Source organism: Fonsecaea multimorphosa (assembly GCF_000836435.1).
Source record: "Fonsecaea multimorphosa CBS 102226 unplaced genomic scaffold supercont1.3, whole genome shotgun sequence".
Lineage (NCBI taxonomy): Eukaryota > Fungi > Ascomycota > Eurotiomycetes > Chaetothyriales > Herpotrichiellaceae > Fonsecaea > Fonsecaea multimorphosa.
The window spans coordinates 377,082-402,462 of NW_015971637.1; the positions used below are offsets into that span (position 1 = coordinate 377,082).

General features: G+C 53.1%; 9 protein-coding genes across 9 annotated transcripts; 4 read left to right on the top strand and 5 right to left on the bottom strand.

Moving 5' to 3' along the window:
- Positions 1-56: 56 nt before the first annotated feature.
- Z520_01920 (uncharacterized protein) lies at positions 57-3,110 on the top strand (the record flags this gene model as incomplete). Its single annotated transcript, XM_016772434.1, has 2 exons — positions 57-411; positions 589-3,110. The coding sequence occupies 2 exons, from the start codon at positions 57-59 to the stop codon at positions 3,108-3,110; spliced, it is 2,877 nt and encodes a 958-aa protein (XP_016635904.1).
- A 408-nt stretch (positions 3,111-3,518) lies between these two features.
- Z520_01921 (uncharacterized protein) lies at positions 3,519-5,932 on the bottom strand (the record flags this gene model as incomplete). Its single annotated transcript, XM_016772435.1, has 7 exons — positions 3,519-4,231; positions 4,297-4,566; positions 4,624-4,768; positions 4,823-4,900; positions 4,930-5,020; positions 5,081-5,184; positions 5,246-5,932. The coding sequence occupies 7 exons, from the start codon at positions 5,930-5,932 to the stop codon at positions 3,519-3,521; spliced, it is 2,088 nt and encodes a 695-aa protein (XP_016635905.1).
- A 1,421-nt stretch (positions 5,933-7,353) lies between these two features.
- On the bottom strand, positions 7,354-7,910 carry Z520_01922 (uncharacterized protein; the record flags this gene model as incomplete). Its single annotated transcript, XM_016772436.1, has 2 exons — positions 7,354-7,787; positions 7,853-7,910. 2 exons carry the CDS (start codon positions 7,908-7,910, stop codon positions 7,354-7,356), a joined length of 492 nt encoding a protein of 163 aa, XP_016635906.1.
- A 711-nt stretch (positions 7,911-8,621) lies between these two features.
- Positions 8,622-9,598, top strand: Z520_01923 (uncharacterized protein; the record flags this gene model as incomplete). Its single annotated transcript, XM_016772437.1, has 2 exons — positions 8,622-8,797; positions 8,857-9,598. The coding sequence occupies 2 exons, from the start codon at positions 8,622-8,624 to the stop codon at positions 9,596-9,598; spliced, it is 918 nt and encodes a 305-aa protein (XP_016635907.1).
- An 852-nt stretch (positions 9,599-10,450) lies between these two features.
- On the top strand, positions 10,451-12,822 carry Z520_01924 (uncharacterized protein; the record flags this gene model as incomplete). Its single annotated transcript, XM_016772438.1, has 2 exons — positions 10,451-10,947; positions 11,001-12,822. The coding sequence occupies 2 exons, from the start codon at positions 10,451-10,453 to the stop codon at positions 12,820-12,822; spliced, it is 2,319 nt and encodes a 772-aa protein (XP_016635908.1).
- Positions 12,823-12,985: 163 nt separating this feature from the next.
- Positions 12,986-13,996, bottom strand: Z520_01925 (uncharacterized protein; the record flags this gene model as incomplete). The annotated part of the gene is made up of 2 exons (XM_016772439.1): positions 12,986-13,636; positions 13,703-13,996. The coding sequence occupies 2 exons, from the start codon at positions 13,994-13,996 to the stop codon at positions 12,986-12,988; spliced, it is 945 nt and encodes a 314-aa protein (XP_016635909.1).
- A 1,915-nt stretch (positions 13,997-15,911) lies between these two features.
- Positions 15,912-17,354, top strand: Z520_01926 (uncharacterized protein; the record flags this gene model as incomplete). Its single annotated transcript, XM_016772440.1, has 1 exon — positions 15,912-17,354. The coding sequence occupies one exon, from the start codon at positions 15,912-15,914 to the stop codon at positions 17,352-17,354; it is 1,443 nt and encodes a 480-aa protein (XP_016635910.1).
- A 556-nt stretch (positions 17,355-17,910) lies between these two features.
- Positions 17,911-18,741, bottom strand: Z520_01927 (uncharacterized protein; the record flags this gene model as incomplete). The annotated part of the gene is made up of 1 exon (XM_016772441.1): positions 17,911-18,741. One exon carries the CDS (start codon positions 18,739-18,741, stop codon positions 17,911-17,913), a length of 831 nt encoding a protein of 276 aa, XP_016635911.1.
- An 869-nt stretch (positions 18,742-19,610) lies between these two features.
- Z520_01928 (uncharacterized protein) lies at positions 19,611-24,863 on the bottom strand (the record flags this gene model as incomplete). Its single annotated transcript, XM_016772442.1, has 1 exon — positions 19,611-24,863. One exon carries the CDS (start codon positions 24,861-24,863, stop codon positions 19,611-19,613), a length of 5,253 nt encoding a protein of 1,750 aa, XP_016635912.1.
- Between the last annotated feature and the right edge of the window lie 518 nt (positions 24,864-25,381).

Consider the following 25,381-nt stretch of genomic DNA (forward strand, 5'->3'; position numbering starts at 1 on the left):
CAAACACCTACGGCGAAGCGGGGCTCAAGAAGGTGCTCGACGAAGTCCCCCGAGACATGAATTTGTTGTACCAAAGAGTGCTGGAATCAATGGAAATGACCACAGGGGACAGTGGCAGGAGAGTAGCTAAGGCCATCCTCAAGTGGGTGTCTTGTGCTATGAGGCCGCTGAGGACGGAAGAACTCACTGGTGCGCTGAATTTAGATCTTGGGGACAAGTATGACGCACTCGAAGAAATGACCCCAAAATTATGCGGCCAACTCGTTGCTATCGACAAGTTCGGCAACGTTCAAATTGTACACGAGACTGTCAGAGAATATATCACCGGAGACGACCTGCAATCCGCTTTTGCCGTTAGCAAGTCGCAGGCGCATACGAGGCTCGCCATGATATGCTTGAGCTACCTCACAAGTGATGAAATGAGACCTTCCACCGCCTGGTGACGAGGGTCAAGACGGCGCTCGGCTATAATCACGGAGGTCCCGAAGATTGCATTCTGCAAATATGCCTGCACCGCCTTCGCGCACCACCTGGCCAACGCAGACGGTGAATCAGTCGACATTCTTGTTCTTGTTTCCAGGTTTTTAGAATCCAACGTCCTTTCGTGGATTGAAGGCATCGCTCGGACCAGAATCCTTACTCCAATAATACAAGCAGCGACAAATCTCCGGGCGTACGTCAAAAAATGCGATGCGCCTAACTCACAAGAACTCCAAGCGATTAGGGGAGCTACCACGGATCTAATCCGTGTGATTGCGAAGTTTTCTGACGCCCTTACAGCTGCACCAGCCTCCATCTATATCTTCATCCCCCCCTTTTGCCCTCGCACCTCTACCCTATACAAAGCCGGTATGAGATGTCGGACAACAAGTCTATCAATAAGCGGTTTATCCTATGATCACTGGGACGACCGTTTGACGTGCATAGACCTTCAAAGCGATGAGTTCACAAGCATTGCTTACGGGGACGAGCTATTCGCTGTGGGGACAACATCCGGAGTTGTCACTATTTATCATGCGACTTCATGTGAAGAACACAAGGTTTTGAATCATGGGGAGACCATCCGACTGTTACAATTCAGGCCAAGGTCTGACATTCTAGTATCATGTGGCTTGACGAATGTGACGGTCTGGAATAGCCGCACAGGGGCTGAAATGTACAAACTCCCGGCTCCGTTTCGACCCATAGAACTTCATTTTGACAATGACATACTTGTGGTGGCATCGAGAAGAAACTTTTTGAGGTCCTGGGACCTGAACAGCAATGCCACACCACAAGCAAACAAGCCTTGGAGTCATTCGGATGCAGAAACACCGAAACCTTCCAGCCTTCAACCATGTGCAATTTCCTTCTCCGCTGGACATCAAAAACTCGCCGTGGCGTATGTTGGTCAACCTGTCACTATCTGGGACCTTGAATATGACGAATACTATGGCAGCTGTGGAAAAATGCTTGTCAATGGTGAAATCAGTAAGCATCCAGTGACATCGCTCTCCTTCAACCCAAATCCTGACATTCGACTTCTGGCTGTTTCATACCTTGACGGCCAACTTACCCTCCTTGACCCTTTCGAAGGAGAAGAACTGGGGAGCTTTCGGGCCAACTGCCGTGCCTTGACTTCGAGCCCGAATGGACGTCTACATGGAGGTGTGGGTGCATGTGAGACTATCCATATATACGAATTCGGCACATTGAAGCTGCTTTACAGGATCAGATCCTCTGAGCTGGACATCAAACAGCTAGTTTTCAGTCGAGACAACTTCCATTTCGCTGACATACGCCGGTCTCAATGCAATATCTGGGAGCCAGCGATGCTACTGCGTGAGACGGTCGCAGGCGATTGGGGTGAGAGCACCTCAATGTCCGTAATTGAGGCAACTACATCGGAAGATAAAATCAGAATCAGTACTATGGTCCTTCACGATCAAGACCAGGTAGTCATTTGTGGCAAGGATAACGGCTCAGTCTGTCTGCACGACGCTCGAACAGGCGCCTTTTTACAAACGCTTCATCGACACAAGTGTCAAGTTCGTAGTCTCACTTGGCAGGGTGGCAATCATGTTGCCATGAGTGTGGATATGGCGAATCGGATACATGCTTCCATTTTGACAAAGGGCCCAGGAGGATGGGCATCAACTGAATTTCCCCTCCAGCTGGATTGCGGTCACGCGATTGTCCAACTTCTCAGGTCTGAATCGACCAATAGGTTCATTCTTTCAGCACGCGAGTCAGATTATCTATGGGATGGCAACGGAAAGCAGATTGCCGCACGGCCATATCTGGAGAAACAAGGCGTACGACTATGGATAGAGCATCCTCTATCCGAATCCCACGCGATATGTTTCGAAGGGGAGATTGCGCGCATCTTGTGCTGGGAGGACTGCTCGGAAGTTTCATGCCGCCAGCTCGCAGTGAATATGGCAGGCCTGCAGTTGAAGAGCCTTCGAAGATACAGTTCAGGCCACAAAAGGCGCATGCTTCTGGAACTGACTGAGCTCAATGGCTCTTCCAGGACCCGCGGCCTCTATGTGTTTGATGCAGCGTCGTTCAAGCTTGAAAATGAGATGCCCGCGGCCAAAAGGGCGGAACGAGAGAAAGCTGGATTCAACAGACTTATCGATATGGATATCCCGGCCGTTCAAGCAGCTCTACCAAGTGAGGTCAATAGCTCTCTGAGTGATCCAGTAGTGGGGGAAGAAACAACACAGTCCTACCCACAACAACAAGTTACAGACCCTCTCTTCCGCCCTCAACTCATGGCCTTAAGTCGCCACGTCTCCCATATAATCCACCTGAGTGACACGGGCAAACTTGTCTTCCTAGACACAAACTCCTGGGTCAGCTCTATCGATCTCGATGGCTTTGAGAAATCTACCCCGGCGACGGCACCGGCACCAGCACCAGAAGCGGTTCCAGGGCCGCGCTCGACATCGCCGCCAATCCAGTATTCCAGACACTTTTTCGTGCCCCATGACTGGTACTCAGGCACGCGAGACATAGTCTCTGCCGCCACCGCACGGGATGTCTTCTTTGCACGGAACGGCGAAATCGCGATTATCAAGAACGGCATGGAATATTATGAGGAGGTGACGGTTGGAATCTCTGTGTAAGAGCTCATGCATGGGACTGGGGGAATCAAGGGGTCGGATGCACCTATAAGCTTACCTAGGTACTGATAAGAGGCGGTGGCGTCGAAGTGGAATGGATCTCAGATGAATCATCACACAGGGGCCAGGAGGCTGCGAGGACAACAGATATTGGAGGAAATATCAGGAACTAATGACATGTACCCGATCAAGTAATAGATTTACTCGTAACTATTATTCGATCTTCGAATGATAGCTACTGGAATGCTGTGTGCTGTTATATTACGTGCTGTTGTACTGCGTGCAGTTGTATTGCGTGCGATTCTCTTCTCTCCGACTTTCCCCTTCTCAACTGATTCTCTCTGGCTATGTGATCCCATGGCGGCAGTCCGAGTCTCTTTTGTTTCCATGATGATAAAGAGCTGGGAGGGGCTAGATGCCAGAGTCAGTCTGGAGAGGCTCCTCATCCGGATCCAGGTAGCCACACGGATCCGAAGAGTCGTGGATGCGCGGGTTCCAGTCGTCCCATCTCCGACACATGTCTGCGAATTCTTCCTCGACGAAGGGCGGGAAGTCGATCTTGTGGCCGTTCTCGACGATCTGGACGGCCAGACCGGACGAGGCGTGGAAGGCGATGTGGCAGTGCATGATCCAGACGCCCGGGTTGTCGGCGCGGAAGGCGATGATCAGGTAGCCGCCGTCGGGCAGGAAGGCGACGTCGCGCCGCGGCGGGTTGTGCAGGGTCAGGTTGGCGTTGGAGACGTCGCACTCCTCCGAGTTGTCGGTGGGGACGCACTGGTCCAGCACCGCAAAGTCGTGCCCGTGCAGGTGGATCGGGTGGAAGCCCGGGATGAAGGCGCCGGGCACCTTGGGCACCGGGTGTGGGAGGAGTGGTGCTCCGCCCTTTTTGGGCCCGGAGATGATGGTCAGTTGCACCCAGTCTTCTGCCGGGGTGTCCTGGGTGTCCACCACGGCCAGCCACCCTTTCTTGCTGAAGTTTTGGTCAAGGTTGAAGAGTGTTGGTTCGCTGAAGTTGAGCCACATTGGGTGTTTGGGTACCAGATCGAATCGGAAGACCGTCTGGTTACATGGCCAGTATGGGAAGCCCTGCATCTCCTCGATAGTAAGATACAGCGGATCCACGTCTGCAAAATGTTTGAGTTAGCAATTTCATTTCTGGAGAACGGGCGGAGAGCCTTCATTTTCCTACATTTTCTGGAAGTGCTGACCTCCCAAGGGACAATTGGAGTGATGTTCCGCCAGTACGTCTCGTCCGAACAGTTTGGTTTAAAATTTCCCATCTGAGTGCTCGGCAGCTCGTCACTGAGAGTATATCGAACAATACCAGTGCGATTGTCAGGCACGGGAGCCCCCGGGGCCAAAGAACTGCAGTTCTTCGCGGGAATGGTACGGATCCAGTAGCTGTGGTCCCTGGTGTATCTCTCCGGGTTGGCATCGACGATGATGTTGTATCGCTGCCCTGAAAGCCCGCATTGTGGTCAGATCCAAGAAGCAACTTGTCCCCCAGAACACTTACCTATCCCTACCACGACGTGATCGGTATAATATGGCTCAATCGCCACAAAGTCGGTGGAGACCACCCAGAACTTGTGGTCGTCGATGGAAAATACGAACGTCGTGTCCGCGGCACCGTTGATGAGCCTCATCAGGTACTTCACACCCTTTTTTCCACATCAGCTTGGCCTTGACGAGCGCCAGGATGGTGAGACTGGTACCTTCTGGAAGAATACCTCGTTGAACTTGGGCTTTTTGGCAATGTCAATTTGAGGCGGCCAGTGACCTAAGAGGTTGGGCTTAGCCTAATGAATTTGTTCCGATGGACTATCGACTGACCAATGCCGTTTTGCAGAATGTTGTCAATAAATATCTGTGACCCTTTTCCCTGGATGGAGTTATCCCACTTCTGGTACACACTGGACAGCAACCGACATCAGAGACGTGGGGATAGACATTCACCGACAGTTGTCACGTACCTTTTGTGGAGCCAGTCGCTCATTATGACGGGATACAACTGATGGTCGAAATTTTTGGACATTGGACCATAGACGGTCAGGGGTCCTAGAGCACCAGCGGCATACTAGCCCAAAACATTTCAGCCCACGGACCAGAGAACCAAGGATGGGTCAGATGTGACAAACCTGCAAGGAATAGTGACTGTGATACCACGAAGTTCCATATTGGGTGATGTTGAAAATGTATGTGAAGCTGGTATTCGGAGCAATCGGACACTGTGTGACTGCATTGACGCCATCCATATAGCCGGTATGCAATTGTCTGAACCCATGCCAATGGACTGTGGTACCATTTCCTTCATCCGGAGTTTTGCCCACCAACGTGTTGTTGATTGTGATATGCACTTGATCACCCCAGCAAGCTTGGATTCGAGGACCAGGGAAGCTGTCATTGAACAGCTGCACCGGTAGATTTCCAAAGCCATCAGGGTTGCGAGTAGATTCCGCCAGCTCCAGATAGTAGTGTCTCACGATACCTTTGGGGCCATTGTTCTCGTAATCCGTATGGATGTCGAACTTTTGGCCAGTCTTGATATTTTGGAGCCAACATTGCCTGTCTGTCTTGGTGTTGCAGGCTCTCCAGCCGTCCTTCTCGGGATAGTCGGGGTATTCACATCGAAAAGGTTCATCTTCAAGTTCATCTGGTGGATTGAAGATTGGGTATTTGGTGGCCTGCGGCTGGATGGGCTGAACCGGCTGCACTGGAATTTGAAGATCCGGAGTGTTCTCTGAAGGATAAAGCTGGCTTGGAGAATTTGTCAGGAAGTCGAAGAAATAAACGATCCCCATCCACAATCTTCGTATTGGAGCCATATCGATGGGGGGCTCTGGGTATGTTGCTACTGTCAAGCTTGGTGGATGATGGGGCCAGACCAGCAAAAGAGCACAAGGTATATATGAATAGGGTCTCATAGGAGCGAGAACATAACCCCGCTCATTGCTTGATGATGCGAACGCTGGTCTGAGCATCCCGATCCCAAGCCTGATGGCTTTCTTCCTCTTTCAGCCTGGCGATCCATGCACCTCCCTCCAATGAGCCATGCCTCCTTCAGTCCGTCACTTAGGGAGCCAGTCACAATCGGTGACGAAAACCTCACCGAGCCAGCGCGACATGATCGTCTCAGACATGAGGATGTCACTCGCCCAGCAGATGCGCCCGGACTGAGATAGAAGGTGTGTTCAGCTCAGAGCCGGCCATGACTTGCATGAGAGTGGTCGCGAACAAGGTGCCTTGACGACTGAGAGGGTGTATTCCTCAGTCGAGTTTGAAAGAAGATGGCAGCTCTCGGGAGGCCTGATTGGCGATGACTTTGAGAGAAATGCATACACGAAGCACAGAGTCTGCACGCCGAGGCGAGCTGAGAAGCTCTGGCATCAGTGACATCGCTCACTTACCCCTTCCTTCCCATTATGGAAAGCATCTTCGCCTCCACTTCAGCTTTGACTGGGACAAAGGAGGAGGGCATGACAGTGGCTGGCTGAGTTCTTGGCCGCCTCTCACACGGGTTCAGCTTCTCTGCAGGGTTTCTTGCAAGTCGGTCCTGCAACATGTGCTGGATCGATTCCAAAGGGTCAAAAACAAACGAGCTCCTGAGTAAGTCGGCTAGCTCAACGGATATTGGCGTCGAAGTCCTCGTTGAAGTTGTGAAGTAACTCGACGGCTATAATAACCGGAAGCTATACCGTATTGAGTATCACTTCCTCTGGCATCAGTCTGAACAGGCCTTAAAAGGCACAAAGGACAGCACCATCCCGCCATTTGCGAAGACAGCTAATCATTTTGAACCTGGATACTGTGAGTCTGGAAGTGAAATCACCGTTTTTGCTTCGAGGCAGCAAGCATGCACGCGATCCCGATGCGGTCAGACTCCCGCCGTTCACCTTCACATGGGAACTTGGAATGTGTGAAAAGCGAGGGGTCGATCAGTAGCGTCTGCTGCATGAATGTATTTTCGTAGTTTCTGACATTTACTAGCGCTCTATCTAGCCCGAGCAGGGATCGACATGGAAATTTGCATGAGCCAGCAATTGGCCATTAGTTCATAAAGTCCCTACCGTAAGGGGCCACCCCTCCCACTGCACCAATTCTCCGTTACTCCACGTTCAGGACTCGTCCATCGCCACCTTATCACCTGCGCCTTCACCCATAAAAGTACAACACGAACTTGAAACTCCCTTCGGACTTTGGTACAATAGCCTCCGCACCCAGCTCGTATAGTCGGACCGGCGCTTTCTTAATCTTGACTCTGGATCTTGTGATCGCCCTTCACGACTTCCGAATAGCTGGGCGGCGCTCCAGGCTCGTCGCTTCCGGCCCCCACGCTTGGTCCAGCAGGCTCACCTCCTTGGGGTGAGGGATCTGAAGGCGGTGGCGGCGCCGGCCTATTGCTGCCCTGGCCAGCGGGAGGTGGAGGGGCAGGCCGGTTGTGCGACTGAGCTTGAGTCCCATAGTCTCGCCGCGGCACGGTTTCATGGCGGATGTAGTAGTATGTCACTCGACCGCCCTGACCTCCTCGCTCGGAATCGGGGATAACCTCATAGTCATAGTCTCGCTCGGGGTTGCGGGCAATGATATACCATGCGTGCAGAAGACCAGGGAGGTAGCCGAGCATGCAGAGGAGGATGTTGATCAGGGAGTCAACGGAGCAGATGCCGGACTTGATCCAGACTACAGTGATCCAGAATGTTAGTAAAAAGATCACCATAGGTGAACACATGTGGATGGCGACATACCTGCGATTGGGGGGAAGAGCACGGCTATCAAAGCCAAGAAGATATCACCACATGTCATGGTGAAGGTTGTTTGTCGTTTCGAAATGATTATTGGCATCGACAAAAGACAGCCAGGAAGGAGAATCGCAAAGATATAGCGAAAGCCTTGGAAGAAAAGTTTTCAACTTTTGCAGAAGAAATGAAGTTGCCTGCGGTGGGTGGTGAGAGCTTGAAGGCTCCCAGGCGCAGTCTTGGAGTCACGTTAGGGCGAGGCTGTGCAAGGCTGTCAGAGGCTGAGTACGACATACCTCGTACGGATGACGTATTTACGGACTCCAGCGATTTGCAGCGGGGGCGGCCGGTCGTATCACGTGAAAAGCTCCTCAAGTATTCACGTGACAGTTTTAAATCACGTGCCTAGAATAATGGATCTAGCCGAAAGCGACCCGTGGGTGCCGTCCCCAAGCCTCGGTTGAAAGGGACCGGGGACCGATTTGACGAGGAGGAGATGTTGGATGGGGAAATCATACCTCGTAATTATGATTACTTCAATGACTTGAAGGTTCTCCATCACCTCGAAAAACTCCTGCTCTACTGCTGCAGTCTGACTCTGACGCATTTCCTCACTTGTCCTTTCATAGTAGTCACCAATACGAGCCACAGATCCGGCCGTAAGACCGCGGGTCTCGCATGATTACTTTTGGTTGAGCTAGCACTCTTGTACCATCGTTTTATACTGACAACAACCCCCTTTCCCTTCTGCCCAGACTCTTTCCCGTGGATCGCAAACATGTCTAGCAGCGTGGCGGCAAACCCCGACCCCAGCGTCGTCCCCCAGGACCCTGTTGAAGTCAAGGGCGACGTTGAACCCATCAAGCCTTCGCAACACCCAGCTTTGAACAAGGTGCCCAAAGAAGTCAAAACTACCATCTCCAAGGCCGATGAGATCATTCTGCGCATCAGCAAGTATGCAGCGTACAGGAACAATGGAGTCGAGGACACCTCCGCTAACGCGCCGAACACAGGTTGATCAAGACCACCGCAGGCCTCGGTGCCGCGCTCTCAACTCTCAATTATGCCATATATCTGGCTGCATACCTTCACTCAAAAGCTCCTACCCGCGCTGCTGTTATTGCATACATCTCGCGCCTCATTGGTCGCACACCTTCGAAACTGCCTGTCGGGGCTCTAGCTCCATCCGCTCCTACCTCGTTCCTCACACCGTTGGGAGCTCTTGTGTCTGATACGCGTACCTCGCTCCGCTTGACGGGACTGCTGCCCTTATACATCTGGATGAAGACGCTCTTGTCCAAGAAGGCCTCGGCAGATATGGACCCAGCCCTCCACCGAGTTGCGCTACTGCAATGCGCCGGCTATATCGGTTTCCAGGCGCTGGAAAACGTCTACCACTTGGCCGGCAAAGGCGTCGTACCTGTGTCATTTATCGAAAAGCGAGGAGGGGTGGCCAAGTGGGTTGCATGGAGCTGTCGTGCGTGGTGCATTGGAGTGGCCAGTGACTTCCTCCGCCTGTGGCGCGAGGCTGAGATTGAAAAGGAAAAAAGGGGCAGCAAGTCGGCCAAGGAGAGGGAAGATTATGATCGCAAGTGGTGGAATGAGTTTATGGTCGCGGCATATTGGATGCCTGTCGCTGTTCACTACAGCCTGTACCCCGAGGGCATTCCAGGCATGAATACTGGGTTGGTTGGCTTCTTTGGGCTGATGGCTGGGCTCAACAACTTCAGGAACCAATGGGCTGCCACAGCTTAAAGGCCAAGGTTCGTCTTACAGGGGCGATGGATTATCTTTGTCGAGATCTAATATTGCACACACATTCCTCCCCTTACCGTACCTAGGTAGTTAGCCGGAGTTTCTAGGAGGCAAAAATGTGGAATGTTCTTACCAGCACAGGCCAAGTACGGTCCCTTTTGGCACACGACAATGGTTCTAGCCCACGTCCTCCGGGATGACTCGGGCTGCTTGGGATCCCATAGGGTGAATGGTGACTTCTGCGGCTCCATGGTCCGTCAAGCGTTCCCCAGAAGCCCACAACACGAGCTCCTCGCTGCATCTTCGGTGTATTTCCTGATTGGGAATTTCCACCCCTATTGGGTGTCTCTGTCTCCCACTGCATGTTATGCAATTCTCTCCACATCTCACATCTGCCACATCTTCATCTTACAAGCTTCTTCCATATCACAAGGCACTCGTCAGCCATGGGTACCTTATGTATGAATCCTCAGCACGCACCGTTTCTACCTACCTCTCTCTGTGGTTGTTTTGACAACGACATGTCAGATCTGACAGATCCGGTTGAATCTCAATCGACGAGACATACATCGTCCCGTTCGGAGAGCTGGACTTTGGGAAAAGGGACCAGATTAACTGCGGAAAATCAATCAGCATTAGCATGTTATTCATGCAGAAGGTTGAGTGCCTTTCTGCCTGTTTTGCTGGCAGATGCTAATCTTGATGCAGGCGCAAGGTCAAGTGGTCTGTCCTACCTGTACTCGTCACAGTTATTCTCCCGTCGCTTCCTGTCGGTCGCAGAAGTTGCAGGCGTTGACTGCTCTGCATAGTGATAAATCCCTTCCTGCTTGTCGTGTCTGCACAAAGTATGCCATGCCATGCTGCTATCCAGAGGTCCAACACAAGCCAGGACCCAAACTAGGTATGAAGGTGTCCACCTCTGGACAGCACCGATATGATCTTGACCTCGCTCATGCCGTGCTGCTTACAGGGTCGCACTCATCCAAGCACCGAAAACGCATTTGTTGGCGTTTGGAAGATCGTTTGCCTGACCACCATCAGCAGGACATCAGGGAGGCAGAAGATGGCAACAGCATTCGAAGGAACAAAGGACGTCAGAGACAAAAATTAGCCCTGTACCGAGATAATACCAGCACAGCCTCGGATGCTTCGAGCCCGGAGTCCACGACGGCACAATCCTGGGTATTCCATCATTTCCACGAGGATCAATCATACAGCATTTCGCCGCTCACAGAATGTGACAATGCGATCCCGAGCGAGTCTCTGGCGGCGTATGCGTGGCCTTCACAAGACAATACCAGCCATGTCTGCCGAACTCTTGGCGTTTCAAAAGAAATGCTGTTTACACTGTAAGAATCACTGCAATAAGTTAAGCGAGAGCCGCGCTGATGAGAACATGCAGAACAAGGACGTACTTTGAAAAAGTGACCTATTTGTCTCTCTTTCACAGACCAACATTCGATGCGATGGTCTATAATAAGATCCAGCAGGGCACATCTTCGGCTCTTCTTGCTGCAGTATGTGCTATCGCTGCACGTTATGTGGAAGATCAGCCAAGTCCGAGCCTCTCACTCAACTCACGACATCCGGATATCACACATACGCCGGATCATTTCTACAAGCTGGCTTGCGCACTTACAAATGAGCAGCTGGACAAGTGCGGTGATGGCAAGCCACCACTCGCGCTCCTTCAAGCTCTCATTCTTATAACGTTCTACGAGATGGTTGTCAGTGGGAGAGGAAGAGCGTGGAGATCCCTTGGCACCTGCGTCCGCGTCGCACACGAGATAGAGCTGCATTTGACAGACTCATCGCTGCAAGGAAAGTCTCTCCAGGAGCAAAAGGCCTTGACAGAGTCGTGGTCGCGCAAAGAAGAACAACGAAGGGCCTGGTGGCTGCTATGGGAGCTTGACGTCTTCGCTTCGACTGTTCGTAGACGCCCGGCGTGCATACACGATGGAGAACATGCTGTTCTCCTCCCAGTGACTGAAAGATCTTGGTTCGAAGGACACTATCAACCAAGCTGTTTCCTGGACCCTGATCCTCTTCATCGAACTCGAAAGCTCCGCGAATGTGCAAACTCCAATGGGAATGCTTGGTTTATTGTCATCAACTCACTAGTTCGCGATGCACATACCACGGCCAATCCAACCTCGCATTGCGATCGCGGACTACCCGGGCGGGATGTATCCCCTTTGCTAGATACGCCGTCTGGCAATCCCGTGGATGAGCGGAGACTCGCGGTTCTGGACGACTTTATTTTGTACAACAAAACCATGCTGCCGAAGGAGCTTGCATATCAAGGCGACTACTTGTCGTTCTCCATCTCTGGCGACTCATACAGCAAGCCCACAGCCAAGGAGGACTGTGACAAACAACTCATCCATGCCATGACCCATCTGGGCAGACTGATGATCCTGCATCACTACTGCATCAGAAACACCGGTCCCTCGGTTCTCAGAGGCAAGAAGCTTGTCGAGTATCTGTCGCTCAGTGAGCCTTCGGTGACCCAGAAACTTCGAGCGATCCTGGGCTTCTCGGACGATCAGTCTGCCTGGGAGAGATATCTCGGGGCTGCCGAGGAGATCATGCGCGTGGTCCGAAACGCGTCGCCCAACCACATTAGATACGGCCATCCGCTCCTCGCATGCACTTTTTGGATTTGCGCGGCCACTCAGTTGTTCAAAAAGGCCTTTGCCCAGGATGAGGCCGAACGCGAGCTGGCACAGTCCAACTTCGACCTTCTGAGGCTCACCCTGGACCACAGCCACAAATTCTGGAAGACGTCTGAATTGATGTTGAAAAACATCGACACCCTGGCTTCACGGCTCGGCGAGCTTGGTGCGCGATTGGCCGATTCTCAAGGCAGTGCTGGTGGCCCAGATGCTCTTGGACGTCTCGGCGAGGCTGATTTTGCCAGCAGCGGCCTCGGCACAAGTTCTTTGAATGACCTGAATGGTGGTGCTGCAAAGGGGAGGGATAGCACCTCTGCCGCGACCAAAGCTGGTCTCGGGACCACCATGCTAATGCCAAATGACGTCGACTACACCCAGACCCAGCCCTGCGCAAGTCAAATACCGTTCGACACCACCACAGTTTCGGCCGACAAACCCACCGAGAGGAGTGAACTTCAAGCCTTTATGTATGATTTCTGCGGGGACAACTGGGACTTTTGGGGCAACGATCTCGCCGACCTGTTTCCGAGTGGTTGCCCTCAGACATAATACGTCTTCTTGATAAAAACAGGAAAGAGCCTCTCCGGAGGATCGCTTTTCAGAGTAGAGCCTCGAGCATCAGATCGGGCATTGGATGCCCGTAAATTTGGAAGCCACCATCTTTTCCAAACGAAAAACGCCACGCCGTACGAAATGAATCGATTGGTTCATGCTATATCTCCTGATGCTCTCTCAAGAAATCCTCCAATTTCGTCCTCTTGAGATCCAGATACAGCCCGTCATCCAATGTCTTCATCATCATCTTACCGCCCAGTTGGTGGATCTGGTAAGTATAGCCCATCCACTCCCAAAATCTCCCAAGACCCAACTCCCGCTGACTCTTCTGCGCCGTAACCATTAGATCCTCCAAGCTCCCCAACCGTTCCAACTTCACACCCACGCCCCTTTCCTTCTCATAAATCTCCGCGATTTCTTTGATGGAGTACTCCCAACTACAATACCTATACACCCCGCCATCTTCTTTTGATCTGTCAGTGATCAAACGCGCGGTGAAGTCCGCCGTGTCCTGTTCCGTGGTGATCTGCCACTTTTCGTCACCTGTACCCCAGAACTCTGCTCTTGGAGCTGCTTCTCCAGCAGCCACGGAACCGGAGTCCCAAACGCCATGTGTGCTCGGGTTAAATACGCCATGTCCCGCAAGGGAGAAGAACGTTTCAGCGAAGAAGCCGATGAAGATGTACATGGGCTTGATGCGGGAGGACATGGCGAGTTGGCGCTGAAAGGCCAGGAAGAGGTCGTAGTAGACGATGTCGCCCCACGAAAGGATCGACCAGTCTAGGTTCCACGCCGATGGCACGAAGCGCTGCCCGACCGCGAATACAAGTCAGCATATATATATCGCCTTTTCAGATTTGCGTGGTTTGGGTACCGTAATGCCTTCCTCCTCCATCAACCTGACTAACAACAATTGTGCATCCAGCACCAACTCCGGCACCGGTCCATACGCGCAAATCACGGCGTCAACACCTTTTAGGGCCTTCTTGATGGCCGGCACATCGTACCACGCCTCCATTTCGTGGAAACTCTCCAACGCTTCCACCTTCTCTGGCGCGAGTTTGGATTTGTGCCGTGCTAGGCCGCGCACTTGGGCTCCATGTTGTATAAGAGGGTGGATTAGTTTGGAGCCGACGTTGCCTGTGATGCCAATGATGAGGACGAGCATTGTTCTTTTTAGGTGAAATAAGGCAACAGGTATAAGAGAGGGGAGAGTGATTGAAATGCTAAGATATACAATCGTGCGTATCTGAGAGGGACAGCACAGCTGTGTATGTATGGCCATCCATATAGTTATGTGGTATTTAAGCTCCAGCTCTCTCTCTGCCTGGCCTCGCTCTTCCCCTGTTTCCCCTCAACCCCTCCTTGTCCGCCGAATGAAACGCCATGTCTGGCAAACACAAGACGCAAGACGCAAGCAGCACGCAGCACGCATCAATTGCCGACAACGTTACCTGGAGAATGCGTGGGAATGCGGAATGTGCTCGGTCTAATTAATGAATAGGTACCTCAAGCGCCCCCCCTTTTCTGGCACAGCCTCGGCGGATCTGGTTCCCTCTCTCCCCCTTCGGACCGATTTTTCACCAGAATCGAGTCACTACGGAGTATACTTCTTTTCGCTCTCCAGAAACGGGAGACCCCATGGGGGTTAATAATCCATACACCCATCCATCCATCAATCCACAAATGAATGACAGATTGAGTGACTGACTGATTGACTGCCTGTCATTCAACCCGCGGTAGCTTTCGGCAGATACTGCCCAAGGGGAGGTAATAATTTTATCCATCCACCCCGAGATGCGCGACGGCGTCACATTTTCCCCCCCGTTTCCCCTGCTCTCTTTCGGAGCGTTATCCATGTTCCCCCTCCCCCACCCCTCCAGACCAAAGCCCCTGTTTTCAATTGGCAAACGCGTCACGCAACGCGAAACACGCAGACTACGACAGGCGGAAATGCTGCGCGTCTGGATGACAAATTTGGGCCCTGGCGGGCTGGGGCTCGTACGCTCCGGTTCGCACTCCATGCGGGTGGTATGGTGGATACGAACACGCGGCGGAGGACGGGATCGTTACAAGAAAAGGAAGATTGAGGGGGACTTGGGTCGAATCGAGTCGAGTCATGGTTCGAGCCCTTTTTCCAATCTTGTGATTCGCCTACCGTGCTCGTGCAACCTCGCAATCAGTTGTGCTTGGTTGTGGTCGTGTCTTAACCCGTTGTACTTTTGGGGCCGGGACCGTATCGATCCAACTTATTATGTTATGGTTCGAGGAGGATGAGGCTAGCTCCAGTGAGTCTGTAGTAGTAGAGCTGAGCGTCCAATCCGGGACCGAATACCCTGTAAATATTGCTGCTTGGTCCCCAGTCCACCCACCGCCTACCTACCCACCTCATAGAAAGCGATTCTGATGTTCACAATATTCAAGTCGCTTAGTCTCTCATAGACATGTCCAGGGGCACCAATCATCCCAAGCATCTCATCAAGAACAAAGTTGATCGATATCCTGTAGTCGTCGTCGGCGGCGGTGGCGGCACAGTCCCTGATGTATCGCCGCATCAGGAAAAACCAACGGCCCCACCCCGTACAATGGAGCATAGTAATATGTAGTTATATGACCTTACTTCAAGGTAGGCTAGCTTCGCGGTCCAACCATACATCCGTCGGTATGGGGTCCGGGGTGGTCGATTGTAATTCCCCGTGTGTGTATTTGGACTCCCGCATATTTTTTGGCTCGGCTCGTCGGTACTATTACCGGTCCATCTTTCTTTTTGGTCCGCCCTGGCTCCGTCCGCCTACAGGCTGCCCGGTGTACCGAGTCATCGGCTTGAAATGACCGAGCAGGAGGTCTTGGTAAAAGATTGCTTGCTATGGACAATGTGGAGAGGCCCCCCCTGATGTCGAGAGAGGATGGAGGGATGGCTCTGGATCGCCCCATTTAAAGAGTTTCGATGGCCGCATCATACACGTACGGTGTTCTTCGAAAAGAAGGGCCATGGCCGTTTGTCCTTGATCCATTCCACTCCCCCTTTATCACCTGCTTGAAACCCTTCTATTTTTCCGAGCCCAACTGTGCAGAACAATACAATGCCAGGATATCTGATCAAGAACGGTCGAGTCCTGATCTGGGACCAGGGGCGGAAATCGTCGTTCCCTCAGCACGACATCCTCGTCGAAGGCAATTTGATCACTAAGGTTGGGCCGAACCTCGAGGTCAACGCCAGCGATGCGTCCATCCAGGTCATAGATGCTACCGGCTGTATCGTGACTCCCGGGTTCATCGACGGCCATCGACATGTCTTCCAGTCCCAGCTCCGGTCCACGGTCAGCAATCACACCCTGCTCGAGTACTGCGCGCATCTGCTGCAAGGGCGGATGGCGTTCCTAGGCCCCGAGGACATGTACCTCTCGCAACTGTCGGGGGCGAGCGAGGCTATCTTCTGCGGCGTGACGACTGTCATGGACCACTCGCACGTGGTGGTGACGCCGGACCACGCGAAGCGCTGCATCCGGGCTACCATCGAGTCCGGGATCCGGAGCGTGTACTGCGCGTCCCCATTCGCGATCCCAATGTCGCTCAACCCCATGACGCTGCCGGACATGACGGTGCACCACGCAAAGCAGATCGAGCTGTTCAAGACGCTGTGGAGCCAGCATCCGCTGGGCGGGCCGGGCAACGACGGCCGGCTGACGCTGGGGCTGGGCTTCGACACGATTCACTGGATCCCCGAGGCCGAGGCACGCGAGATCCTGACCTTCACGCGCGACAAGGACATCCCCGTGACGTTCCACGACGTGCCGCGATACAACCTCCCCTCGCTGGCATTCCTGCGGGACAAGGCCATGCCGGTGCCGGCGCACACGACGTTTTCGCACACGTGCGAGCCGTCTACGGCGGACATCGAGTTCGTGCGGGCGCGGCAAATTGGCATCGTCACCACGCCCGAGTCGGAGATGGCCATGTCACACGGGATCCCGTCGGCGTTCGACTTCTACCGGGCTGCAGGGTGTCGCGTTGGGCTGGGCATCGACTCGCCCGCCATCTGCTCGGGGGACCTGTTCTTCGCGATGCGGCTGGCGCTGCAGCAGGAGCGAATGCGGGCCAACGCTTCCTTCCACGCGCGCGGCAAGCTCCCGGACCTGGTGCCCGCGCACACCGACGACGTGTTGTATATGGCGACACTGGGGGGCGCGGCGGCGATTCACATGGAGGACAAGATCGGAAGTTTGGAGGTGGGCAAGTTCGCCGACATTGTGCTAGTGCGCACCGACTCGCCCTCAATGGTCGGTAGCGTCGACTACTCGGCTGCGCTGGTCACGCACGCCACGCCAGCCGACGTCGACACCGTCCTGGTCAACGGCGAGGTGCTCAAGCGCACCGGCCGCCTCGTCAAGGTCGACTGGGACGACCTTAAGGTCAAGCTGGCCCAGAACCGCGACGTCCTCGAGCAAAAGTTCCAAAAGGTCAACTGGGAATGGAACAAGAACGACCTCAAGGATCTGTGGGGGGTGCGCAGCGTGCTGGAGTGATGTAGATAGAAGCATCAGTATGAGTGGTTGAAATCCAATCAGCGGGCTCGTTGGGAAACTTACTCTTCTTGTTATACGTCTCTTCCTTGGTGGTTTTGGAATAAAGCCCAAGCTGCCTCTGCGCCATAGCCATTGGGCTTTTATGCCGTTCTATCTCTGGAGGATGGATGCTGGGCCAGGATTCATTCATGGGCTGAGGTGAGGCGCAAGGATCAAGGAAACAACTGACCTCGTGATACATCAAGACACTGATCACTTCAAACACAACGGCGGGCGGGGACCAGTATCCCAGACGAAAGTATGGGCGAGAAGCATTTGTCGAAGCAGAAGATCTTGTAACTTGTAGGTAGTCCATCCGCCGCGAAGTACGAGGGAAGTTGTCACCAGGAGCTTCGAGGCAATCATTCATATCATTCATTATTAGTAGTAGCTCACAAAAACCCCATACAATCTATCGATCTATCATAACGCCTTTTCATTCATTCACGATCCAGAAACATCATTACCCGCCACATTTCGTTTCCTTCGTGTCTGACTTCGGTGTCCTCATCATCCCTCACTGACCACAGTCTATCAAATTAACAATCCTCAGCTGCACCGGACTACACTGAGCGGCCCAGTTCTCCGTGTAGAGGTTGTAGAAGTCGCCGCTGAGGCATTGCCAGAACGTGGTGTTTCCCCCGAGGGCAAGCGTGTCTCCAGCACCCTGAACGGCATTGGCACTGGCACTGGAACTCGAAGTCGTGGAGGTCGTGGTGTTGTTACTGCCGAGAGGACAAATGCTCCACCCACTCGTCACAAGGGCTCCAGACTGCGGCGGGCCATCAAACTGGAATTGGTAGTTGGACGCGATATAGCCAGTCCGATTGAAAGCGTCATAGAGGTTGTTGTTGGTCAGATGGAGCTGGAGGGTCGAGTTCGTGAGACATGACACTAAGGACGACATTGGGGACTGCGACGGGGGAGATGAGGACGTGGTGGTGGCAGCTGGGGAGGGGGTGCTGATGTTGAGGAAGCCGGAGGTGCAGGAGCTGGGTTGCAGGGAAGACGCCGACGCCGACGATGGTTTTAGTAAGGTCGAGCTGAGGATCGGTCGAGTCGAGATGCCGCAAGCTTGCTCCAGCACAGTCGGTGGCTTACTCGGTGTCGCCCCAGGGTTTGTCCCTTGTGGAGGGAAAGGAATAGGGACATTTGAAGTTGGCGTGGCCAAGGTTGCTGTCGTGGGTGCCGCCGCCATGGCAATATCAGGCACAACAGTCACAACAGGACCCTGAATCTGCCCATCTCCAATCTGAGACACAGGTGCCAGAGGTGCCGCCACCGTAATAGCTGCCGTGTGCATTCCACCTTGGACCTGACCATCCCCAATCTGCGAGACAGCCCCCATCGTGACAATTGCAGCCGGTGTCTCTTGCCGTCTCCCACGCCGTCTGCCAGCACCACTTGCCTCCGAAGCTGACACCGAAGCAGAAGCAGGCAAGGAGATATTCATCAACGCGATCCCAAACACGCCGGGAAATGTGCCCGTACATCCCGGCGGCGGCGGTTGTGATGGACATATCGCCGCCGTCACAGCCTGGGGCAGTGGTTGTGCTATCGGGGACGCATATACACATACACGTGTGAAAAAGAGAAGAGGGATGTAAAAGGGCTGGATCATGACTTGGTGGTATATCATGGGAAAATAAGGGAGTCCCAGTGCGAAATAAATAGAGTCGTTGAAATCGAAAGATCAATGTCTGAGAGAAAGGGCAAGTGTTCCGTATTTTGCCATCGTGGTTCTATATGTACCCTCAGGGGAACAGCATGTCCAGCGACTTACACCGTCTTCATCCTCGGGCTGGGAGGTGCCTATGCACATTGAATGCACAAGGCTGGCGGCTGAGTCTGTGCGTCGTCTAGAAAACACCTTTAGGAATGCCAGCGCAAGTGCTCGGCAGACGAGGCTGGCACACGCGAGTCGAGGCAAGGCTGACAAGATCCAGGAGGTGGCCGGGGTTCCGCCGGGAATGCACACGGGCCCCTGAAAGAGGTCAAAGCTTCATCGCATCCATTAATGGATTCATTATTCGTGCACTGATACATACCAACACAAAGCCGAGCGTGTCGTGTGCTTCTCCAACACTTGTTCAACAAGCAGCAGAACATGCCAATGCCCCCGCAGGATGTCCAAAAGAACCCGAAGCAAGCGACTTTTGAAACCCCAGGCCCTGTAACCCATCAAACCCCAAGACCGAAAAAGCTGTTGTACATTCATCAACCATTAAATACATCCCCATCATTGGCAATGGACATTTCAGACTGCCGACCTTGTCCACCATCGTCCACATCCTGTCCATGACTCTCTGTACCACCGGCTTCTTCAGCAGCCATTGTGGTCGGCTTTACAAGCACTCCTCGGCCTGTCAATTTATCCCATGTCTCGTCCTCTGACCTCAACCGCTCACGAGAAAAGCCGAGTCCGTCAAGTTGAACCAGATCCTTGCAGTGCTCCGCTAGCATCAACTCAATCATGCGTCGTTTGAGACCCGTCGCTTCATCAAGCACTTTCAGCCAAGAAATGTCGTCTGCCTCCGATCGATCAGGCAGGTAGTATCGTGCCAAGTCCGCATCGGCCACTTGAGCCGATGCAGGACTGTAGAATCCCACAGTCAAAGGATTTTCGCGCAGATCAATTCGCTTCAGCGACGGAAGCCTAGACATGACTAGGCAAGTTCGTCTCAGCCTCTTGACACGGTTCTTCGCCAGGAGCAAGGTGTCGAGATGCACCATCTTTCGTAATGGGTCTACCTCCTTGATGGCGTTGAAATTCGCGTTCAGATGTCGACAATTGGGAAAGAATAGCCCAAATCTTTCAGGGAGCTCCGAAATGCCACAGGCAGCGATCTCCAATTCGCGGAGGTTGTTCTGAGGCGATGTTGGAAGTTTCAACGTCCCGTTCACCACGAAGTTTGACGATAGACGGATATGTCTGCATTCGTTCGATGAAGATAGAACCAGATCAACAATGTCCGATTGTTCTTTCTGTTCTCTGAGAGACAAAAACTCCAAGTGATATGCCGACTGTAGGCCCTGAATGTCCTTGATCTTGTTATTGTCCAGGTCCAGATGTCGAAGAGCTGGCATATGCTTCAGGCCAATCGACTCTAGTTCATTGTGGGCGATCCGCAGCTTCCGTATTGGAATGGGCGTATCGTCACATATTGTCAGGAAGTTCTGCAGAGCATTGTGAGATACATCAAGCTCTTCAAGGACAGGAAGGCACTGAATGTTCCCCATGACCTCCAATTGGTTGTGGCTGAGGTCCAATGTCTTCAGTCGTTTCAGATCACAGCCTTCAAAATCAACTCTCGTCAAGTCATTGTCGCTTAGCTTAAGTTCGAGCAGGCCATCCAGATCCAGGATTCCATCAATACTTGAAATCTGATTGTTACTGGCGTCCAGTCTCCGCAGATGAACCAGGGAACTGAAGCCTTCCAAGCTTTCTAACCGATTTCCAGACACATTGAGGTACTGAAGATTACGGAGATGACTCCACGAAGTCAGGTCATTAACCAGGTTCTCCTGGATATCAAGAATCCGCAAGGTAGGCGGCAAGCCACCCAGCTGGGATACCTTGTTTCCGGACATATTCAGCTCTTCCAAGCTTGGACAGTAATCTTTCAGACCGTGAACTGAGGACACACTGGCTGGAGCAAATGTCATTCGGCGAAGCTGATCCCAGAATAGTTCGTCAGGTGCCGCATCGGTTATGGCCTTGATGAGCTCGTCCACAACCAACGCTAGCGAGCCATGAGCTTGCCGCAGCGCGTTCGGATGTTTTCTTTCGTCAACATAGCTCTGGTCAGGATCCTTCGCCTTGTCAACTTGATGTAGGGAGAAGTCAGACAGCGGAGTCAGACACAGAATGCTTGACGCTTTGTTTCCTGTCTTTTGTAGTTTTGCGATGGTCTTTGGTGGTGCAGGAGTTACCATGTGCGAGTGTTGCACGTGGACGAGGCTCATCTGGGGCTCGAAACGTTCTTCATCGTCCTCCACAATTGGCGATATCGTCCGAGGCTGGAAGGTGACTGCCCGTTCCTGACTGAGCAATCGCACTTGACTTCTTTTCTTGAAGGAGTCTGTGGACAGAGGCAGGATACTTGTTTGCGGCAAGTCTTGCTCACGTTGCTCGACGACAAGGTCAATTGCCGAGTCATCAAGAGGAAGGTCTTCTTCGCGCGGGAGGTTGTCAAAGTCGTCCTCAGACAGATTTGTGTAGTTCACAGCCGACACGATGGGGGACGAAAAAGCGATGGTTACTGCTCGAGCTTTGCGATCGTCTTTGAGCTGGCTAGGAGGCTTGGAAGGGACGCCATTGTGGAGTTTTGCTTCGTGCGCTGAAGCCTTGGAACGAAGGGAGCTTCGGTCAATTTCCTCAATATCATCCTCGACTGCCAATCTGTGATGAGGTTGCTCGCTTTTGGGGTTGGCGTCCGGGTCTGGGAGAAGCTGCGGGGAAGGATGAGAGACGCCTCTAGCATCAGAGATGTTGGCACCAAACACCGCTTCTTTTTGGTCCGCTGAAGTTGTGGCATGCCTCGTACCGGACTGCAATTCTCGTTGTTCATCAATGCTCAAGTCAGGGATATCTTCAAAAGGGTCGTCTTCGGTCATGGTTTGCCGGTCTTGTCGGCCTATCTGTCTCGAGCCGTCGTTTGTAGACAGCTTCTTCACCCAGACCTTCTTGTCATGATCAAACGTCATGGTACCAACGCGGTCGGGTATCGATACAGTACCAGAAGTAATGACACCTTTGTGACCGGATGCGGACGACCGTGTTGGGAAGGACTGCTGACTGGAGCTGTGACAGGTTTGTTGAGTGTGAGCTAGATGATCCTGCGTGAAATCCTGCTGGCCCTCGATCGTGGAACTGGAATACTTTCGTTTTCTCATAGTATCGGCGACATTCAGAATACGCATGTTGGGAGGATTGCTCTCCTGCAACTCCTCTGGAGTTGTGGGTGCGGCTGCTTCAAAAGTGACGGCTTCATTCACCCGTGCAAGGGTGCCAAACACCGAAGTGCTGCCCAGAGCGTCCATATCGTCTTCGTCGCGATATTTGCGCAAATAGCTCGCTGTCCTAGAGTCATGGCGTGCGTGACGACGGTCTTGGACGGGCCGTGGCACATGCTCTCGGGATGGCGGTCGAGAAAAATCGTCCTTAGTAGAGTCTGCGTCAATATCCAGATCCAGGATAGCATCTGGATTCAGCTCTGACACGTCAGTCGGCTCAGTAATGTTTGGCAGAGCGGCAACAGGCTTCGGCTTTCCTCGGGATCGAATGAATTGCATGACTTTGTTGGCTTCCTCCATGTAGTCCTTGGTGGCGAGCGATGGTTTGCGCGAATCGTTGTTTACTTGAGCTGCCTCCTGTGCGAATGTGGCCAACTCTGCGGCCAAAGCTTCAGTGAGATCCTCACTGGCCCCTTGCGGTTCCAGATCTTGGTCGATAACCTCAACATCTGGTACCACCGTGGCGCGACTGACGGAAGAAGACCTTCGCGCCGATTTTGGTCTCAGCAGATCTCGCGAAGCAAGAACGTCTGGATCCGCCTCGACGCCTTCATCGCCAGGCCGGGCATCCTTTCTCTTCTTCCCAGCATATGTGGTTGCTTCTCCAGGCTCGGCGACCTTGACTTCAACTTGATGGTCCAATGGCAATACTTGGTCTTGGACAAGCGTCTTGCGTCGTTTGGTTGTTCTATCATTTTCAGTGTGGCTGATGATCTCTTCCCGTTGTGTGCGCCCTTGGGCGGGTTCGTGTGCTGCTCTTGTTGCGGCAGCATCACGGGCTGATTCAGAAATGTCGGACGACTCTGACAAAAGAGTTTTGAAGATCCTATCTTCCGGGTTCACTATTACTGGCTCGACCGGCGAAGGCCTGCGGACGTTTTGCTCAAAGCCAAACCCATCAAGGTCACCCTGCCCGAATTGGCTCATTCGAAACTCGGTTTCTTGTGCTTCTGTCAACGCGGGCTCGGCCAGTTTCTCGCAAGAACTATCGGGCTCCTCGAAATGGCTCAAAATGCGCATCAATTTATTGTTCGTGTACGTGTCTCGGTTCCCGAACAACTTCAAGGGGCTTCCAGAAGAGGCGGGCCGGAGGTGGGTGTCTGTATGATGAACCACACTCGTATCTTGAGGTGTGGTTGGGGCACTTGCGCTGAGTCTGCTGTGGTCGATAGCATCGTTGGAGAGCCGGGAATGTGGAGGTGGTGAGCTGTAAAAGTGTACATCGGCTCGCGAACCTGGTTCGATTTGTGAAGGCTCTTGGCTGAGGCTCAGGCTTTTGCGGAGGAACGAAGCTTCATTCGAACGGCCGCCCCGTCGCGAATTTATGAAGCCTCCATGTGTAACGAAATCTTGAGTACCCATAGACAAGTCGTCGGGCAAAGATTGAGAGGTCAGATCAGGTAGTGGTTCGTCCTTGAAATGCTCTTCCGAATCCTTCTTTCCCATATAGCTGATACGACTGTCGCTCAAGCTCGAGCCTGGCCGATCTTCCTCCTCTGAAGCAGCGCTTTGCAACTTGCTTCTCAATGCTTGTATATCGATATCTGTCCGTAGCACTGTATCGCGGATCGAGTTTTGTTTCGAGACTGTGACCGGGGAGATGAACTCGTTTCGCAATTCCTCTTGGCCACTGATTGTCCTCCATCGTGGATCTTGCGCATCGTAGCCACTTGGTGACGATGGCGTCGACCGACTTCTCCCCACGCGCTCGAGAGACTGGACTCGCTGTTTCACTAGGCCTCGAAGAGAGCCAGTCCTGACAATATCCGACGACAGTGCAGACAAGTTTTGTTGGTCCACCTCTTCTTCCTCATTGACCTCTTCCAGGATCTCAAGATTCAGCCGACTTTTATTGATTCGATAGCTGGAATATTGTTCGGGGAAAGGATTGGTGGCGGGCAGGTTGAAAGGCTTCCGGACCGAGCTACTTTCGGGCTGTTCGACTCTGTCGCTTTGTAATTGAGACGAATTTGGCTGTTTGAAAACGCCCTCTAGTTTTGAAGGCGAGAAGAGGTCGAAGCCGTCGCTGTTGACATCTTCCCCTGCGACAAGCCGTCTCTTCCATTCCGGCGTTTCTGCTAAGGAGGGCTTCTCGCGGACGGAATGATGTTGGACCGAGTTCTGAGACTCTGAGAAAGCACTTGACGTTCGGCGCGGCAGGCTTGAGTGTTTCTGTGAGCCCGAGACAGCAGGCAAGTTGAGACTGGAGGCACTTCGTTCGCGTAGGATGGATTTGCTGCTCTGTCGAGCTTGTCCGCGAGTTGATCTGTGTCTCAGAAAGCTTCCGGCGGAGGAGTCTTTGCGGATGTTGTTGGCGAGGTGCGGAATGCGGCTTTGGGAGCGGCCCAGCGCGACACTACCGTGCTGAGGGTTGCTTGAGAGAGAAGGCGCGGGCGAGGATGAGCGGTGTTCAGACTTCCAGTCTTCAGACAGCGAGTCTAGCCACGGCTCCATTGTGCGTGCTTCGTGGTACTGGGGGATTGGAGGTAATGGGTGAATTTAAATGCGGATGAAGGTGAATGGGCGGTATCAATGGGTAGGATCGCGTGAGGGAGCACGAGTCAATGCTCAAGCAAGCGACGAGGATATCGCATATAGAAAAACAATGTTGGCTGTAACCATAGCGAAGAGGCTGTTAGAGTGTCCGAACCATCGTACCTCGTAGAGCATGCGGGACACCCGTGGCTGGTGTCTAGTGGTAAGGACGTGGACTGCGAACTGCGACGCGATGCCTCGTATTGTTCCGTGCTTGTTCCGTGGCTCCGATATTTTTGCAGCCCCACAACCACACAAACCACACATAGCATCGTTGCCAGGCAACCACCGACGTCCGCCAGCACCACCCACCCAGTTCCCCGCTGCTCAATCCACGCTGGCCTCATTCTATCGTCCATTGAAGGGGACACGGATTTTCCGTGCCCTCCTAACAGCGAGCAGGTTGGACTATTTCGACCACGTGTTCAGATGGTTTA